Source organism: Otolemur garnettii, unplaced genomic scaffold (genome assembly GCF_000181295.1).
Source record: "Otolemur garnettii isolate 467f Iridium unplaced genomic scaffold, OtoGar3 scaffold00003, whole genome shotgun sequence".
NCBI lineage: Eukaryota > Metazoa > Chordata > Mammalia > Primates > Galagidae > Otolemur > Otolemur garnettii.
In genome coordinates this window covers 5,183,431-5,204,770 of record NW_003852398.1, presented here as the reverse complement: position 1 = coordinate 5,204,770, position 21,340 = coordinate 5,183,431, and the positions used below count along the sequence as shown (strand labels likewise).

The 21,340-nt window shown below is 37.3% G+C and overlaps 1 protein-coding gene across 5 annotated transcripts in view; it reads right to left on the bottom strand.

The window, feature by feature from the left end:
* Positions 1-21,340, bottom strand: part of FBXW11 (F-box and WD repeat domain containing 11) — a 134,876-nt gene that overhangs the window by 43,744 nt on the left and 69,792 nt on the right. For 4 of the 5 annotated variants that reach the window (XM_003781943.2, XM_012809069.2, XM_023515254.1 and 1 more), the window contains 2 exons: positions 10,764-10,826; positions 7,066-7,291 (listed from right to left, as the gene is read on the bottom strand). In XM_003781943.2, the coding sequence (XP_003781991.1) occupies positions 7,066-7,291; positions 10,764-10,826 (289 nt within the window). The remainder of the gene's footprint in view (positions 1-7,065; positions 7,292-10,763; positions 10,827-21,340) is intronic. The other variant, XM_003781945.2, reaches the window with a different exon arrangement.

The following is a 21,340-nucleotide window of genomic DNA, read 5'->3' as shown; positions in this document are numbered from 1 at the left end:
CCTCTGAATGCTGAGAGCATCCAGTAGGCAACAGCTTTCCTTCCGAGTTCATCGTGGTTAGATTCCGGCCCTCCTTCCTAGATGTGAGGGTTCATCAGCCACACATTTACAGAACTGCCTAGAAATGGAGGAAGCGAGGATTTTTTTTTTTGAGACAGAGTCCCAATTTGTTGACCATACTAGAGTGCCACTACGTCACAGCTTACAGTAACCTCTAACACTTGGGCTTAATTCTCTTGTCCCAGCCTCCCAAGTAGCTGGGACTACAGGCACCTGCCACAAAGCTCGGCTATTTTTTAGAGACGGGGTCTCACTCTGGCTCAGGCAATCCACCTGCCTCAGCGTCTCAGAGTGCTAGGATTACAGGTATGGGCCCCCATACCCAGCCTAACCAATTTTCCTCTTGAGGCCTCTGCTCTCTGAGAGATGAAACAAACAGCAAGACAATGCACCAGACAGTTGCCCTTTCAGTCTTTCAGTCTTCAACAACCCTGTTTTCTGTATCTGAACTGAGAAAGCAGCACTCAAATCTTCTACCTAACTGGGTGGTCTATGAGCCAATAGAGCAGCGGTTCTCAACCTGTGGGTCGCAGCCCCTTTTTAACAATGAAAATATATTGTGGCATTAGGAAGGTTGAGAACCACTGCAGTAGAGCCAATGTGGTTCTATCTGAATCACTTAGGGTTACTGGTCTTCAGAACAGATTCCCCAGGCTACCTCCTAACCTACTGAATCAGACTGTCCAGACGGTAAGGCCCAGGAATCTATATTTTCAAACAAGTACCACCAGATGATACTGACATGTTGGGAATTATTGGTTAATAGCAATTATATCCCTCTTAGTCCTCTTTGATCACCCCTCAACACATCAAATGCTCACAAGGCTATCAATGAATCTTTGTATAATAAATCCCTTACAAATATGCGGGTCATTCAGAACATTTTGAGATATGCAAAAATTGAGAAACATAAAATCCCCAAGGACAGAAACAAATGAAGCCCTCGCAGCAACACCGATAAGTTGAGCAAGTGGAAACTTACATGGGTGGATTAGAAAGGATGCCGTCAACTGTGTTTCTTGCAAGTGAAACAAGGGACCACACTTACAGTCTGCCTTAAAATTTTTATAGTGACCCACATACATATTTCTTTCTCTTTCAAATGCCATTAATCCAATTAAGGAAAATCTTAATCATATCTATGAAATTAAATGGTTTTTTTTTTTTGAGACAGAATCTCAAGTTGTCACCCTGGATAGAGTACCGGGGCGTCATAGCTCACAGCAACCTCCAACTATTGGGCTCAAGCGACCCTCTTGCCTTAGTTTTTCTAATTTTAGTAGAGACAGGGTCTTGCTTTTGCTCAGGCTGGACTCGAACTTGTGAGCTCAAGCTATCCACCTACCTCAGTCTCCCAGAGTGCTAGGATTACAGGTGTGAGCCACCTTGCCCAGATTAAATTTGTTTTCTTTAATACTTTAAATGTGCTTGGGAGGCAGCATGTTTTAGTCTCATAGAGAACGCATTGGTCGTAAAGTCAGATAGTATGGGCTGAATCAGTGCTGTCAACTACTAGTTGTGTGACCTTAAGCAAATCAATTTTCCTTTTGGATCTTAGTCTTCCATAACACAGAAATAACAGTAAATCCCTGGAATGGATTAACTCTTATAATCTGCAAAATAGCCCTCTGAAATAGGTCCTCCCAATACCTTTATTTTACATATAGAGAATCTCTAAACCTTGTTGGAAAGGTTAATAAGGTAATATACATAAGTAGTCAGATATGTAATAGGTATTCAATAAATGTCAAGTCTTTGGTCTCCTGCCCTCTCCCCCAGATACCCTGAGTTGATATTAATGGTCAAGGAGGATACACAGTACTCTTCTTGTTACTTTCTGCAGAGAAAACACTGCACATCTTCTCTAGCAAAAAGCTAAACCCACTCTATTTTCTTGGTAGAAGTCGCATACTTAAATATATAGGGGAAGAACAGGAATCACAACATGTCTTCTCAGGCACCTTAGAGTAGTCATCCCAGAAGCCATGCAGACCTTGTAACTTTCCAGTTTCAAGTTTATTCAGTACTAACAAGTTATTGAATAAGGTGGTCCGTGTGCCTGGGCTAAAAAGTGCTTTGAGGTGTTAAAACTAAGTATTCTCTTAAGTATCTATGTCTGGGTCTTATCACTCTATCACCCTGAGACTCCTTCAACTCCTACCACCACCCTATTTCCCAAGGCAACAAGAGGACACAGTACAACCTCAGAAAACTAAGACCATAATATGGCACACACAATACTGAAGAAGGGCTGCTGTGGCAGCACCCATAGCTCAGTGGGTAGGGCGCAGGACATATACACTGAGGTTGTTGTTTTAGCAGGCCTGAGCTAAAACAACAACAACTGCAAAAAAAAAAAAAAAAAGCTGGGTGTTGTGGTGGGTGCCTGTAGTCCCAGCTCCTTGGGAGGCTAAGGTAAGAGAATTGCTTAAGCCCAAGAGTTTGAGGTTGCTGGGAGCTATGACACCACGGCACTCTACCAAGGGCAACACAGTGAAACTCTGTCTCAAAAAAAAAGAAGTGCTGCTGCTAATTATAGGCACCAGATGAAAGTCTGGAAAAATTTCAATAATAAATTAAAACAATTAAAAGGCACAAATTTCAAAGCTCAATATGTAAATAACACTGTATTAAAATGAAATTCAAATGCCAGTTCAATGCCCTTGACTACAGCTAATTTTAACACAGCTGCTTAGATCATACAATTACAGAAACTTTTATTATTTTGGAAATGCATTTCAAAGAGTAGTTGCAAAGAAACTTCCTTCCCCACCCATCACCGCTGTCCCAGTCACAGATCTAGTTGTAAAATCTGAAGTTGGAAACATTTTTTAAAGAAAACATGCAATTCCTGAGAGCAGCAGTCTTATGATAGACACCTTTCACGTGGAAAACACTAACCTAAGGATGCAGACAGAAATGAAGTGAACAGAAGCCCAGGTCAAAAAGTCCAACATCTTTTTCCATAAAACATTCAGGAAACAAAACAACAAAGTGGCACACACACCTATATTATGTCAAGATGAATCAATTCAGAAATTAGTAGATGAATAATTAAAAATTCCTAGCTATAAATCTTACTACCTCTGGGGAAGCAGGTGTTTCCTGCCTCTCTGGGCATTTTTTTTTTTTAAAGCTGCCATCATCACAGTACCCACTAGGTGCCAGGCACACTATAACACATTACCTTTAATCCTAATAACATCCCATGTAGTATAATTATTCCCAGGTAAGTTAGGAAACTGAGGCTCCAAAAAGCTAGGATCCAAACTGAGGGCCTATCTAAATGAAACATCCATGCTCTTTCCACTGGCATACTGGGTCCTTTGGCTCTGCACACAACCTGAAGCCTCAGCTATGCCCTGGTTCCTCCACCATCTCCCAAGATCCGTGATCTAGTCTCTGTCATATTAAGTCCATAAGGATTTATCACCCTCACTAGGGGATAAGACAAACGAATAAACCATGGCCAGGAAACCAAGTGTTTAAAAATTCTTAGTTGCTTACCTCACTAAATGGATCACCAATGCTTATCACCCTTTTTGAAGTACAATCTGCCTCTACTTTAAATACTATGAATGTTCCTGTTAACAACAGTTTTTATAAACCACAAATTTAGCCTGCAAAAATTAACACTGCAGACTAAACATTTACCATGATTTTCTGAAAAGCACATCATAATTATCACTTTTTCCACTCAGCCAAAAGAGTCAGAGACCACAAACATTCTCCATTTTCTGTATAGTGACAGGTACAATAGTCACATAAGCATTAAAAAGCAAAAACTATAGATAAATTTTATAGAACTAATGGTTTTCACAATCAAACAAGTTTTAAGTTAACTGTTAATTTCAATAGAGTAAAAATTCAAACTCAAGATGATCTATAGTAAAAGTGAAACACCAAACTAGTATGATGATTCCTAAGTTGTTCCATACATTATTATTCTTCAGTATGAACACAGACATGGACCTGTTTCTCCCCTAATGCTCGGGGTCTGTGTCAAGGTACTAATGCCAGGTTTAATCCAAGTCTACTAGACATTAACTAACACAATCAACTTGGCTAGCTTGTCCTCAGCTATTAGATGCATGTGTATGATATATACTGACATATGTATATATGTTCAGATCAAATCTTGTTAAAACAAATAGCATTTTAACAAAAATATTTCCACATCCCAGCCAATGGTCCATTCATTTCATGTAATATTCAATACCACAAAAATTCTACTTTAACAGAGATATGGACAATGCCTTAAAATTCACTGTAATGAAAACTGAATTGTATGCAATTATACTAACCATATTTATATACATAACACATGTTCATCTGTTCTGCCTCCCTCTCCAAGACTGTATGCTCCCAAGAGGAGGGGTTGCCTCTGAATGAAGTAGCATGCAAATCAAGAGAACTTCAACACTGCCACCTTGTGGCTATTCTACAAATATAAGGTGAGTTCTCTGGTACTCTAAAGGTTTGAGGAGCAAATTACAGGGAAGAAAAGAAAACCAAAACTGTAGGGAAAAAAACAAAACAAAACAAACAGATTTCCCTGAGAAAAAGGGAGGTATAACCTCATTTAGTAAAAAGCACTTATGAGGAACAAGTACAACTGTCAACTCAAAAAGCTATCTTGTCTTTTCCAGGAGTGACATGCAACCTGAATCCATAAGATTCTTATGGGTTCCATAGAGAAGCTTCGTCATCAGAATACTTAGCTTACGTCCATTCACCCATAATTCTCTCCCTCTCTCAATCAAAAGCGTGTCTCTTTCTCATAATTAAAAATGAGTATTATAGCACTGGGTTATAATCCATGTTATTCAACATTTAGGGCCAATTTAAGGAATTTTCCTCAGTCTCCACATGAGCTTTTGAATCAAATCTTACCATCACTCACAATAACCAAGATGTATGATTGCGGGCATCTCACCCAATTTCTGTTCCTCAGCTTCCTAATCTACACAATGAAAAGCAGAACTGGGTAATGGCTAAGACCCTGTTCAGCAATTAAAAGCGATGATTCTAGAGAGGGTTCATATTTTTGTTTTCCAGAGATTCTAATCGAAGAAATGAGTAAGTTGTGCTACGCTTCAGCATAAAAAGAAGAGAGGAGTCAAAAATTTTCTAAGTTTGGGAGAGAGATTAGAAATCAGAAGCTGGCCTATCAATTTGCAGGCCTGAGATCTGAACCACAACCTATTTGCTGAGGACATAGTTGAGCATGGAGTCCCACAAATTAGCATAGGGAGGAGCTACTCTTTGAGGGGCCATCCAGTACTTCTGACAAGGGGTGGTGGCAATGGCACAGTTTCATCCCTGGCTGTTTCTAGGCCTACCCAGCTATGGCAGTTGTAACTACCATACTGCACTGACAGGAATCACAGGAAAATATTCTGGCCAGTACTCTCTTCAGAAGTAGAATCTCTGTATCTTTCCCAGCCAAATTTAAGTGGAAAAAATTTTTAAAGAACATAGAAAGAAGTCTAGAAACAGAATTCATGCATGATCAAAAATCAAATCCTCTCTCTGTGCAGCGCTGGAACGTCACTGGAGGCTGAGGCAAGAGGATCACTTGAGGTCAGGAGTTCAAGACCAGCCTAAGCAACATAGCAAGACCTGATCTATACAAAGAAAAGAAAAGAAAAACTAGACAGGTGTGGTGGTGCACACCTACAGTCCAACTACTCAGGAGGCAGAGGTGGAAGGATCATTTGAGCCCAGGAGTTCCAGGCCACCCTAGGCAACATAGTGAGACCCTGTTGTCTCTTAAAGAAAAAAAAGTGGTACAGGCTTGGCGCCTATAGCTCAGCGGCTAGGGCACCAGCCACATACACCAGAGCTGGCAGGTTCGAATCCAGCCTGGGCCTGCCGGACAACGATGACAACTACAACCAAAAAAATAGCTGGGCATTGTGGCAGGTGCCAGTCCTCCTAGCTGCTTGGAAGGCTGAGGCAGGAGAATTGCTTAAGCCTAGGAGTTTGAGGTTGCTGTGAGCTGTAACACCATGCCACTCTATCCAGGGCGACACAGTGAGGCTCTGTCTAAAAAAAAAAAAAGGTACAGAATAGAACCAATAAAAAGAAATTTTTAAGAGGAGGGGGTTGGTAGGCAGAACACAGTAAAACTATGATACTATTATTGTGGACACATGTTATTATACATTTCTTTAAACCTATAAAATGTGTATATCAATATTATATACCAAAAGTCAATACTAAAATAAACTATGGATTTGGAGTAATTATGATATATCGATATCGATTCATGAATTATGACAAATGTATCACTCTGCTGTAGAATACTGATAGTGGGACAGGCTATGTGTGGGAGGGAGTTGGGGGGGAACGTGGGAATTTTCTGTATTTTCTATTCAATTTTGTTCTGAACCTAAAAAATAAATCTAGTGTTAAAAATCGAAAAAAACCAAAGAAGTTTGTGTGGGAGCAGTGTGTGTGTGTATGTTTGTGGTGTGTTTGAGAGAGATGGCAGGAAGGATGGTGAAGGATATAGAAACAATTTTTGAAAAATGTATCAAAAATAAGCTACCAGTTTTCCCAATACATTTTTGCTATTCCCAAAATGTCACTTCACATTCAAATGAACATCCAAAAACTTAAGATACTTTCCAGGCATATAAACTGAAGGAAAAGGAATGCCATATTATTTTTTAATTATATATAAAGGCAAAGTATGGCTATATGTAGACTATATCCAAAGAAAAAGCATAGCATTAACTCATTGAACAAACTACATGAAGCAATGGTATTAACCAAAGATCAACACTATTAATCAAAGCAACTGCCTACACATTTCCTGGATAGATGCTGGATTATAATCTCCCTCAAGTGCCATATATTAAAAATAAAGTATGTGCCCCAAAGATATGTCTCACACAATACTCATTCATTCATTTTGTAAACTGTCTACTCAGTTCCCACTAAGCCCTTAGGCTGGGCATTCTTTCACTCCTTAACTTTTTAAAACACAAGTACAGTTACCTGGTAAAGCGGTAATAAAGTCCCGCTGCAACATGGGCTTTAGGTAAGAGTTAATATGTCCATGCTGATAATGACACATTCGTGAAATAAGATGTTCCACAAATTCCACTTGATCTGATTCAGACCACTGGTCAAAATATTTAATACACAAGTCTTTTTCTTTTTGATAGTTTCCTTCTGATGGCCTCTTTCTGGAGACGATCACAGATGATGTTCCATTACTTATCTATTTTAGAAAAACAAAAAAATAATTAGTTTAACATGGGAAAGAAATCTAATTAATATTTCATTAGAAACATTTTTACCCTGTGTATTTAATCTTAAAATGTCAGTTTCACCCTAAAGCCAAACACATTCCTTTATTAATTCATTCAGAAAGTAATTAAAAATGAATCAGAGCCCATATCCTCAAATTAGTCACCACAAAAAAATGCCACAGTTATAGCTATTCCTAAAGGTAAATCGCATCTTAAATCATCATTTTTCAAAATTGATTATTCCAAAATCATACTGTTATTAGATAACTAATGTTACAGACAACCACCTTTGAAGAACTGCTCAAGTTGGCAAAATGGCAACTAATTATTAAGATTGTTTTACTTTCTCAAAGCTAACTATATGCCCTATGCTAATAGTTATTATATATCTATATTAACAGTTCCTTCTTTCTTTCTTTCTTTCTTTTTTTTGAGACAGAGTTTCATTTTGTTGTCCTTGGTAGAGTGCTGTGGCGTCACATCTCACAGCAACCTCCAATTCTTGGGCTCAAGCCATTCTCTTGCCTCAGCCTCCCTAAGTAACTGGGACTACAGTACCCAGCTATTTTTAGAGACGGGTCTCTCTCTGGCTCAGGCTGGTCGCAAACCTGTGAGCTCAGGGCAATTCACTCGCCTCAGCCCTCCAAGTACTGGGATTACAGGTGTGAGCCACCACGCCCAGCCTATGTTAACAGTTCTCACAGTTGAGCCTAGCATCAGAATAACAAGAGAATTGCTTGTTAGCACACAAATTACTGGACCCACCCAAAAGGTTCTGATTTTACTGGTCTAGAGTAACGCCCCAGATTTGTATTTCTAACAAGGTCTCAAGTGATGCTGATGCAGCTGGTCCAGGGACTACACTTTAGGGACCACATGATATGAGAACCACTGTTCTAGATATCAGAGACAATAAACAGTGTTGTGTGGAAACCTGAAAACAATTCAATACAAAAGCTTCATTTTATTCAACAGTTTAAATTTCCCCCACACTGTCTTCTCAGCTACTAAGGTGCTGAAAAAAGTTTAGAGATTTTCCTTCCCTTCCTTTGATCGCCTTCTCAGAAAGTGACCCAAGATAAACTATGTATATCTTAAAAGTTCTACATCTTATATAGGTGATTTATGAATAACCCACAGACTCAGCATATATACTAACAATGCATTTCTCATCAAATCTACCTGCATGTGTTTGCATAAGATCAGTATTTTTTAAATTAAACTACATGTACTATACCTGTATAATAGCATCAAAAATAATCTGAATCACTAGACTCAAGCCATGTCTACTGATGCTAGGAGGCTCAGTAACTTCCCTATTTAAAAACAAAATAACTTCAATACTTCTGGTGAACATTTGCCAAGCCATCTGTCCATCACTCTTCTGATAGCCTCTTTCATGTGTGATACCAGAAGGAATAATATATAAGAGGATTTTGAGAACAGAAGAATTAAATTACAGATACCCATTAATTCCACTAGAAACTTATCTCAGAAGTCTTACATGGAAAGAACCAAGAGCTTTCATTATCAGTATACACCCTAACTTAAAATGGACTAAACCTATCCCTGAAAAAAGGCATTCTTTCTAAATACTCAAAAACTTTTTAGTCTTTCTTGATAAAAATCTTATAAATTTCATATGTGAAGTGAGTTCTCAGGTCCAGATTTAGAGGTATAGGGTCACAAGCCATCTATCTTCCACCCAATTTATCTGAATCACCCCATTGTTGGTAATGCTTTTTCCCTTGTAATTTGGGTGAAGGAAAGCTACTACCACCAGGGGGCAGCAATGAACAATTTTTTTGTTTGTAGTAAGACATCTAACAGACCCTCCCCCCAAAATAAGAGTTCAAAACAGAGACAAAGTGAACATCATTTGTTGTGATAAATATTGGCAAGTACAAGGGGCATCTGTGCTGCTTTTAAGCATAAAGATATATCCACCACAATATAATAGAGAAAAATTAGAAATAAGTGGCCAATTTTAGGAAACCATTTAAAACAAACTACACATCTACACAAATCGCTATAATGTAATCATTGAAATTAGGTTTATACACTAATAGACACTGATAGGAAGAGAACATGTTTATGAAACAATATTAAAGAACAAGAGGCATGATCCAGAATTTTATACAGCATTATGATCACTTAATTTGTGAGAGGAGGAAACACATCAAGACAGAGTCAAGTTAACATCAAAATACCAAAAGTGCCTTATCTTAAGAAAGAAAGCTCTGTAGAAAGATTTCCCTTCTTATTTTATTTCTATATTTTTTCATCATAATTTGCCAAAATAATTTTTTCACAAGAGGTTAAATATGATGGTTATACAAGGTTATAATACAAGGTTAACTTGTATTTATGTACTGCTTTATAATTTACAAAGTATTTTCATGACCACTAAATCATTTTATAAGCAAAAGGGTTATTATTTCATTTGCACAAGAGTTCTTAACCATCCACCCTCCCTAGAGTATTTGTGTAACTATTTACTAGTTGACTGGAAGATAGATGAAAGAAAAACTAAAAGCTTTGTTAAGAACCACTGCCAACTGAAAAATCAATACTAACTGAAGAGAATCCTACTGCAAAATAATAAACACGAAGGAGGATACAAAATTCAGTCTGTACACACTGTTCAAAAAAAACAGTGGAATAGTGCCATGTACACTACACTATTCTATAGCACATTTTCGCTCAGCCTAGCAAGGTCTTCCTAGAATTGTTTTGCTTTGTTTCATTTTATCTTTAATCTGTTGGGCGCAATTTATTCTTGCTAACTAATCCACTTTAGTTTCAAATCAAATGAACCCAGAGAACTTTTTATCATTTATTCTCTCCTGATTAAGATTTGTTTTGCTTTTAATTGTGTCTCCATGAAGGGAATGACCGTGCGTATCATAACAGTTAATGAAAACACCAAATTACGAAACTCTACTTGCTCCTCACTCCCAGAAGAAAAACAAAAAACAAACAAATGAAAACAAACCCTGAGGCATTGGGAATAAAACTGACAAACCTTAAAATATATCCAGGAGAAGAGATTGAGTTTAAAATGAAAGACTAAACCAATGGAAATAGCCGAAAAAGAGTGAGGTCAGGAGCAAAAGGAGAAAGAGCCATCAACATATACATTGGTGTGTGGCATGGTGCCATTTTGGTAACAAAGGATGCCACTGTTGTCTGTCTTTGGCTTAAACAGTGGCCACTGAACATTTTAGGCTACAGCCACTTCAAAATCTTTGTGAATTTTTTTACTATTTCTAATGATAGTTCCCTAAGCAAAATAAAATAAATTAGGATAGATTTTGAAACTAGCAAAACTGCACAGACGAAAACAAAAATGCTTGGCTCTTGATTTCATTGAGGACAAGGGAGCATCATCTTATCTACAGTAAGTCAACTGCTATCTTATCTGTGCGCCGTCATTCCTACCTGCCAAAGAGTATTTTTCTTTGGGGACTCATCTTCATTTTGATCTTCCATAACTGAAGTGTTCTAAGGGGGGAAAAACAGGTTATTTGAATTATGCCGACTTTAAAAATCCTAAATAACTACAAGAAATAATTTTGAAAACCCAAACTACAGTGTACCAACACAAACCCAAGAAATGTTTGGCTTGTGACTAACACATGCTATTTTGGGTCAATGGAAATGTGCTCATCTTTCATAAATCAATAAAGTTAGTGGCTAGACAGTAAGCATAAAATCTTTATTTAGGTTGTGTGTGCTTAGAGAACAGGCTAAATTGGGGGGGGGGGCTGAAACTAGACCTCAGTCAACACTATTACTCTTTTACTTATGGCAAGAAATCCCAGAACCTCACAAAGTTTCCAATGATTACATTTTCTAAAATGTCTGCTATTCAGTAATCCACCCCAAAAGTCAGCAGTTGGGAATGGCAAAGCCTTGGAAGCCTCCCTTCCTCCTCTTTCCTCCTTTGATAGTCTTGTTTTTCTGGAATGGCTTTGCAATCTCCCCTACCAAGCATGGTGGGTACCCCAACTTTTCCCCTGAAGAAGATGCTGTTAGCCAGTAACAATCTGGCCTTGGGGATGCATTAGCTTTTGATTTCTGTGTTTAATGCACAAAGAAGCACTGTGTAATTATTCTTTCTGGTGACCTAGTCGCTCAATAGATGCCCATTAACTGGAGATTATACATGATTGGATTTTTCCCCTTTGAAGCTCCTACCTAATGGCTAAATGGAAACTTAATGAGAAGGGAAAGTGGAAGAGTTATGCTCTGAAATGAGGAACAACTCATTTATGGATAGCAACCTAAGATTCCCTCCCAAATCTAAAATCCTAAGACTGAGATACAAAATTTAAACTATAATATCTTTCCCATGTTATTTAAAATGATACTAATTGGGCTCGGTGCCTGTAGCTCAAGTGGCTAAGGCATCAGAGCTGGCAGGTTCAAATACAGCCTGGGCCTGCCAAACAACAATGACAACTACAACCAAAAAATAGGTGGACGTTGTGGCAGGTGCCTGTAGTCACAGCTACATGGGAGGCTGAGGCAAGAGAATCACTCAAGCCCAGGAATTGGAGGTTGCTGTGAGCTGTGATGCCATAGCACTCTACCCAGATGACAGCTTAAGGTTATGTCTCAAGAAGGAAAAAAAAAAAAAAAGAATGATACTAATAGAAGCAATCAGTTTACAAGATCCTATTTATTGCTTTGGCAGATTAGCCTCTCTTTCAAGTTTTCCCTATTTTTTTTGTGTTCAAGTTCTAAATGTTTGGACCCACACAGTATTTCTAAACAATCCATTTGAAAATACCCAGTATAGGTCACAGCAGAAGAATTGTCATTGAACATGTCTCTCTACCAGTCACACAACTGGCTCTGATCACGGATGCAGCACCATGCAGTGGTACCAAAGAGTTTGAAATTAAAGACAGAATTTTGATTCCTGATTTGGTCACTCACTTACTGTGTGTACGTATGTAACCTGGAGCAAGTTATTTTAGCGCTGAAACAAATACAAACCACCCAGAGTGGTTGTGGGGACTGAGAATATTCACCACAACACTTGGTGAGAAACAGGCATTTAAAAACATATTACTTCACTCCCTGCTTTGAAGACGCTACCTTCCTCTTCAAGTATTATCTTGTCACACTTTTCTAATTTCAGTGATTTTAAAAGCATGGCTCCAGATGGCTGACTATGGGGAAAACCCATTGGCTTCCCCAATAAAATCGTGCAAGCGGCTCAGCGCCTGTGGCTCAAGTGGCTAAGGCACCAGCCACATACACCTAAGGTGGCAGGTTCGAATCCAGCCCGGACCCGCCAAACAACAATGATAGCTGCAACCAAAAAAATAGCCAGGCGTTGTGGCGGGCGCCTGTGGTCCCAGCTACTTGGGAGGCGGAGGCAGGAGACTCGCTTGAGCCCAGCAGTTGGAGGTTGCTGTGAGCTGTGATGCCACAGCACTCTACCCAGGGTGACAGCTTGATGCTCTGTCTCAAAGAAAAAAAAAAATCGTGCAAGCCCCACAGCACTAAGGTCTGTGATGAGGAAGAGGACAGGAGGAAGGGGCTCTGTGTGTAAAAGGCAGCCATGAGCTAAATAAAGAAAGAGGCAGTGTGTCCAAGGGTCGAAAACAGGGCTGGAGTGGTACAATCAATGAATAATCCTGAATAGGAAGAAGGGGATGGAGAACAGGAAAACAGAGGTAGTATTTATAAAGGTCTCTCCAAGTAATTTTCTTTTTACTGTTATCTAGAAGGGACCTAGGAATTAATAAAGCCAGCAGTTTTCCTTAAGGAAATTAACAAAGCGGAAACAGTGACTCAATATACATTCCCTGAGGATGGTACTTACAAAGCCATCTTGCAATGTCACAAGGTCCTAAGAATGGCAAGGAGAAAGAAGAATGGTTGGAAATATGAAAGTTTGAACACATAAAGCAATGAGGAATTGAGTGGAAGTGAGGTGAGAAGTGAGTCCTCATTCCCATGTTTCCAGGCATCCCAGAAGAAATGTATGAGGAATATGTTTCAACTACAAACTTTTGAAATATAGGACCTTGAATCCTCCAGAGCTACTGTGACCTTAATATTTTCTTAACTCAAGGAGGATACACACAAACATCAGAAGTCCCTATACACTATAAATGTCTTACAGTGAAAAAATTTAATTCTTCCTTTCACTTGTTCCAAAAAAGAGAAATGATATTTACTTATACAGATGAGAAGCAAACAGCAACTATTCTCTTAAGGCTTGATTTGAAAAAAAAAAAGAGAGAGACATACACTATAATAAGATCATATTTAGAAAAACCCTGGGGGGCTGGAACAACTCCACCATCCCATTTATTTTTCCAACTTTTCTTATAAAGGCTTCAGGAAAAGACACCGAAGATAAAATGCTGCTTTCAAGCTCCAGTGCTCAGAGGATCATTTTCAAAGAGGAGTCCGGGTGACACAAGAGATGTTCAGAGAAAAAAAGGGTCCCAGGGTCTAACTAGGTTTGAGAAACACTGCACACACTCTGTTCTAGCTCTGTCTCTCATTCTCTCTTAGTGGTAACACTATACTCCATTAAGATACTAAAGGCCCTATATTGTACTGTAACTTAAAAATCAAGCTAAATTAACTCAATCCAGCTTTCCCAAGTCTGTTGGACACCAACATCCCCTTTTATGATAATTCTATCAATAATAGCTCAACAGGTAATTGGCAAACACTGAACCACAGTAATAGCACAGCATAATTCCTTCTTCTCACTTCACCAAAGAATTCCAGGAGGCAAGGGAAATGCCTGCTTTCCTCCTATTCCTTACCATCATTCTCATCACCTGCTACACATTGAGCATCCCAAATCTAAAATTCAGAATTTTTGAGCACCAAAAAAATAGGAAATACTCCTCAAACACTCCCAGATTTCAGGGTTTTTGATTTGGGTGCTTAACAGAGGTTAAGTATAATGCAGATACTTCAAAATCTGAAAAAATATGAAATCTATAGACTTCTGGTCCCAAGCATTTCAGATAAGGGATACTCTACCCATATATACAATCCTGGGAATGAATAGGGTTAGCAGGCAAGAACAGAAAATTCTATTCTGTAAGCCATACTTTTTTTTTTAATCACTTTGAATTTTATTCCTTAAAGGCAACAGACAAAGGATCACAGGTTCAAAAAGTGAGGTAAGAAAAAACAATGAGCCTCCCAAGAGAAAATAAAGGTAGTTTTTTTTTTTTAATTTTTTTTTCATTAATTCTATCATAGGATACAGTGTGTTGCTTCTGTATGCAGTTTGGAAAATTCTCATCCAACTGGCTAACATAGCCATCATGTCTTTCTCATAATTGTTGTGTTAAGACATTTATATTCAACCAAGGTAGTTTTCTATATTCAAACTTTCACATGAAAGCATGGCCAATCTGACAGTTGAAATCCTCTTTAAGTCTCCAACACTTCTGAGAAAGAAAAATTCTTTGAAATACCAATCAGGCTTTTTCACTTCCTACCTTCTCATCATTTCTTTCCTCCTACATCTGCCCAGAAGGAAGATATGTAAATAGGTTAAAATGCAACCCCCTCCTCCATTCTGATACTACCAATGAAGCATACTGTCTGTGAAGAAGCAGCTGGACCCGAGGGCAGGGCAACTTTGGTCCTACTGACATTTTGGGAAGAATGATTCTTTGTTATGAGAGGTGCCATGTGTGTTACAGGATGTTAGCAGCATCCCTGGCCTCTACCTGTGCCAGTTAGCATCCCTCAAATCTGCCCCTAATACTAACAACCAAAATGTTTCCAGATTGTCAAATGTTCTCAGGGTAGAGGGACTACAACACCCTCGCCACCTGAAAACCAGTGCTTTAGGAATATAATCTCATTAACTTGCCTCATGAAATCAATGTAATTAGTACTTCTTTCTCCTTTGGCATCTTTTCTTGGCTCCCATGACAATATGCTTGATCTTACCAAGGCCAAGTGAGTTGTTAGTATCTACATGTAGGGGTATGTCCTGCTTGCCATTAAATTCATAGGTAGAAAGCCATGATATCATGGGTTCTTTGCTGGAGGTCCATGGACCTGGGGTGTGGATGAGCTAAAGAGCATGAATCCATATATACAGCTGACCATGGAATGGAGGAAGCCTAGGCATATGTATTTCTTTTTTTTAATATTCTCCAAGTAATTTTGATCTATATGCTCCAAAATCACTATTATGGCAAAATGACTAGTCAATCTGGTAGCACCAACCTAAGTAATGAAGCTGCATTGACAGACTCCATCCTAGTATGTGTTATTTTAGAACCACCAAATACCACTGGACTCTAATATCTATTACTGGGTATTTTAAGTAAAATTTATGAATACAGTCTGTAACTGAATATTAGAAATATGATCATCTATATACTTTATCTAATAGCTCCACAGAGGAATAGTGATAGTAATAACTATTTAATGACTGCCTATGATAGCCAGGCGCTATGTGAGAAACTTACATAAATTATCTCTAATCCTTACAATGACCCTGCAAGATAATATATATATCTTATTTCACAGACTGGGGGAACTATGGTTTGGAAATGTTATGCAGAATTCCTGGGGTTATACATCAAATAAGTGCCAGGACGTAAACCTAGACTCTACTATCTGTATGATGCTCCTCCTCCCCCAATTATACTGTATATACACTTGAGCTATTTGCAGCATAATAAAAACCCCAATATTGTTTTAAATACACTTTTCCACCATTGCAAAGGAAAACACAAACAGGCACAAGAAGTTGTTCTGTCTCCATAAACAGAATTCTGAGCATGAGAATTCCATACTAAGGACAATTGGTTTGATTGGTTGGTTATTTCAATTAGATCTACATTACTCTCACAGTTAGATTTAAAAATTTTAGACCACTGATCACAAATGTGTCTAATGAAAGAGGATTCCACACTGCTGTTTAAAAAATAAAACTGAAAATACATGAAATACATGTAGGGTTGTCTCTGAATATGGTAAACAGCTTAACTGAAGTATTTCCTTTTTATCTGTACATTTTTATTAACACTGCTACCCCAGGCAAAAATGCCTCATCTTAGTAAACAAATGCTTTCTAAGTAGCAAACATTCTAGGTAACCCAGGTGTAAATTACATTTCTTTAACTGAATTCTATCTAAAACCAAACAAAACTTGGGAAAGTATACTCTACTAGTACCATCATTTTTTAAGATGCAATATTGTGTTGAAAATCTGTCAAGGAAGATTTTTCACCAGCTGGGTTATTTAGTATAGCAACACTGCATCTGCTATGGAATCCCAGCCACTACCTAGAATCCTTTCTTTCTTTATAGCATTTCAATAATCACAGAATCTCTTTTATACGCTCCATCTTCTTAGTGTCAGGTCAATCAATCAACAGAAGCGGTAGGCTAGTTGCAATGACCTAGTCTCCATTTTCTTTCAGTTTGTGAATAGGCACAGCTGGCTCTGAGCAGTGATGTATCTTTGCCAGTAGGTGCCACCAACTAACACAGAATATATTTATCTTGGAAAAATCCTTACTTTGAGTTATGTAAGAGGAATCAATTTCCTACTTTAAAAATGCTGCAAATTCTACAGCAAGTAACTGATTAAGAGTCACATAGCCAGTAAATGAGAGATGCAGGATTTAGACCTAAATCTGTCCTACCCAGAAGTCAATGTACTTTCCATACAGAAGAATACGTCTCAGGTGTTTTCCAACTGCTAGTTGTAGCCATGAAATCAATTTAATGCATTGCAAGCAGCATGCTTTAATAAGGCAAAGTTGAATTCAGGAATTCCCCTACCCACAAGGGTACGCATAAAATCAAATTCACACAAAAAGGCTAAAAGAAAGGAGCAAAAACATTGCAGAAATGTCAAATTGAAAGGGAAGCAAAAGGTCATTATTGCAAGGAGAGCAATATTCAAGTCAAATCACTGAATGACAATTTTATAAAAATCTCTAAAAAGCAAGATTTTTATAGAATACTATCTGCTTTTATATATTTAATAAAATTCCACAAAGTATATCAAGAAAAAAAGTTGAAATTTTTTTTATTTTCAAGTCTTTCCATCTTCGATAGAAGTAGACAAAAAAAAATAGTAGTTTCATTTTCTAGATATATCTCAAACTTTCTATCCTTTAAGAGGCCATGTATTACTTTTAATTTTCCATGGATCATTTTTTAAAAATCAATATAGCATCTTATACCATAGAATCAATCTCAAATACAGTTAGAAATAATGAAGAGATCATTACGTGTTTAAGACTAAGCCAAGCAGAACATTCTAAATATTCAAAATCAGTAAGTTTTAATGATAAATATGCAGATACATTAAGGGAAATATTGCGACATATGATAAATAACTTATTATACCATATAAAGATACCTTGTAAATTAGGAAAACAAAATTAGTGCCTTAATAACCAAATAAGCAAGAAGATATTATAAAAAGAAAAAGAAATGGCACCAAAATGAACACCTACAATAACAAAAAAGACAAAGTTTTTCATCAATCAGCAGCTTTTACTTAATATATAGGAATCAGGCTCTGTGGAAGGATTAGAAATTATTACCTCTTAGGGAATATTTATCAATGCATAACTTCAAAGAGTACTACGTAACACTGGACATAATTTAACTTACAGCAATTTATCTCAAGGAATTGTAGACCTATATAAAATTGCAACTATAGCAATTTATAATGTGAAAATAAAGAAAACATTATAAATGTCCAGCAATAAGATTTAAAAATCTGGTATACACAGTACGGAGGATTTTTAGGGTAATGAAACTACTCCGTATGATATTATAATAGTACATTCATGTCATTATACATTTGTCCTAACCCATAGAATTGTACAATGACAAGAGTGATGTAAACTACGGACTTTGGGTAATAATGACATGTCAATGAAGTTCAAATTTAACAAATGTACTACTCTGGTGGGGCATGCTAAAATGGGAGAGGCTATGCCTGTGTGAAGTCAAGAGATATGTGGGATATCTATTTTCTCCAAATTCTGCTATAAATTCAAAATTGTTCTAAAAGATAGTCTATAAAAATAGGTAAATAAATTAAAATACTGGCTCAGTGCCCACAGCTCAGTGAGTAGGGTGCCAGCCACATGCACTGGAGCTGGTGGGTTCTGGCCTGGGCCTGCTGAACAACAATGGTAACTGTAACCAAAAAAATGGCTGGGCATTGTGGCAGGTGCCTGTAGTCCCAGCTACTCGGGAGGGTGAGGCAGGAGAATGGCTTGAGCCCAGCAATTTGAGGTTGCTGTGAGCTATAATGCCATGGCACTCTACCAAGGGCCCCAAAGTGAGACCTTTTTGCCAAAAAAAAAAAAAAAAAAAAAAAGAAAAGAAAAGAAAAAAAAAGTTAAAACATGGCATTGAGAGAAAAAAATTTTTAAACCATTTTTATTAATACAATAAAGAGCCAATTTCTCAAATGTTAACTAGTATTAAGATCAACATAAGGAACATTACCAGGGTCCCCAATGTCTCCTTCATATTATCTCCCTATCATTAACCCTTCAAAGGTAATCACTATTTTTTTTAACACCACCACAGATTGATTTGCCAGGTTGGTTTTTTGTGTAAGAACACTTAACATGAGATTTACCCTCTTAACAGACTTTTAGGTATGCAGGTACCTAATCTTAGAGCAGCAAATCTCTAAACTTACTCATCTTACATAACAGAAAAGTTAAATCTATTGATTAGCAACTCCCTGTTGCCCGCCTCCTCCAACCACCATTCTCTATCACCATTCCAACCTTTGCTTCTATGAGTTTTACTATGCCAGATTACCTGTTCATGTAAGCAGAATCGTGCAGTAATTGTTGCTTTGTGAATGGTTCATTTTACTTAGTATAATGTCCTCAAGGGTCACCCATGTCATCATACTGAGTTTCCTTCTTTGTAAAGGCTGAATTATTCCATTGTATGTATACACCGTATTTTTAACCCATTCAACTGCTGACAGACATTTAGTTTATTTCCACATCTGGGCTATTGTGAATTGTACTATATAAGGAACATGAAAGCCCTAATAACTCTCCTAGATACTGATTTCAATTCTGGATAAATACCCAGAAGATCTACATCAGATTCCATTTTCAAATTTTTGAGGAACCTCTATACTGTTTCACATACTGGTTGTACAATTTTCCTACCAACTGTATATAAGAGTTCTAATTTCTCTACACCCTGGCCAATCTCTGCTGTCTTTTGAGTTTTGTGGTTTTGCTTTTTTTTTTCTTAAAAAGAGCCACCTTAACAGATGTGAGGTAATAACCTCAACTAGTTTTGATTTATATTTCCCTGATGACTAACACTGTCATTATGCCTGCTTCTGAACTTTATATAAATAGACTCAAATCATACACAGCATGCCTTCTCTATCTACAAGTTCCACATCAGAGAATTCGACTGACATAACTGAAAATATTTTCCCAAACAATTAAAAATACATAAATTTTTTAACTATGGTATAACAGCTATTCATACATCATTTACATCATATTAGGATTGTAAGTAATTTAGAGATAATTCCTCTTAGTATACCAGAAGATATGTGCAAGTTACATACAAAATAATACACTATTTTACATAAGGGACGTCAACATCTCCAGATTTTGGTATCCACAGAATCAACACTCTACAGATTCCAAAGGATGACTGCATACTTTTTAGTGTAACCCAAAAACTCCTGTACTTAAACAACGCTCTTGCCTCAGCCTCTTGAGTAGCTGGGACCACAGGCATGCACCATCATACATAGCTTCTTTTTTTTTTTTTTAACCAACGGGGTCTCACATTCCTGGCTCAAGCAATCCTTTCACCTCAGCCTTTTCAAGTGGCCACTTCCCAAGGGGCCACTGCGCCTGACCTATATACTCTTGAGTCTGGCTTCTTTTGCTTAACATTATATCCTTGACCTTGAAATTCTTAAGTACAGCAGTTCATTCTCTTTCCCTGCTGTATAATATTTCAGAAATTATAAATTCATTCTACTATTAATGAACACATGGGCTGCTTCCACTTTTGGCATTTAAAAATAATTCTGCTATGCCTCTTGCAAATGCACATGTGTATGCAATTCTGCCAGGGCTATCTATGGGTAATGCTAAGTCATACAGTATATGCTACCACTTTTCCAAAGTAATTCTGCCCAATAATTACTCCTACCAGCATATTTGAGTTTTAGCTGCTCTTTACTAGGTATGAGTTCTCATTTGTTTTTTGTTTAATTCTAGCATTCTGGTGGGTATACATTAGTATCTCTCTATGGCTTTTATTTGAATTTTCCTGATAACTAATGATGTTGAGCACCTTTTCACAAATTTATTAGCCATTCGATAAAAGCTTTTGGATAATTTTAAATGACTACAGACCTTGACTTACTGATTTCTAGAAAATCTTTACACATTTTAGAATGAAGTCTTTTCCAAATATTAACATCACAAAGGTTGTGTCTCAATCTATGGCTTAATCTTTCATGCTCTTAATGGCATCTTTTGATGAGCAGAAGTTACAAATTTTAATGAATTTTGATTTGTTAATCTTTTCCTTCATTAATTTGTGCTTTTTGTGTCTTGCTCATGAAATGTTTCTTCTAAGGTCATAAATACAGCCTCCCATGTAACAGTCTAAAGTTTTATTTAGTTTTATACATTTATATCTAACATTCACCTTTACTGGTTTTTACATACGTAAAGTAGGAGTCAAGATTTATGTTTTAAAATTGTAAGTCAATGTTTTTCAAATTGGAGGCCGCAATTCATTACAGTTTACCATATCAATTTAAGGGAACCAGCATTTAAAAACAAAATAGAACGACTAGAATATACTACATACCTCATGACATCAGTTCTAAGATGCATTTTTTTCACATATTAACATCTCTGAAATAGATGTTTCTTAACTATCAATGGTATTTTACAATTAAAAACGGCAGTTTTTTTCCAAATGCACACATACAAATAACATTTTAATACATACACACATAT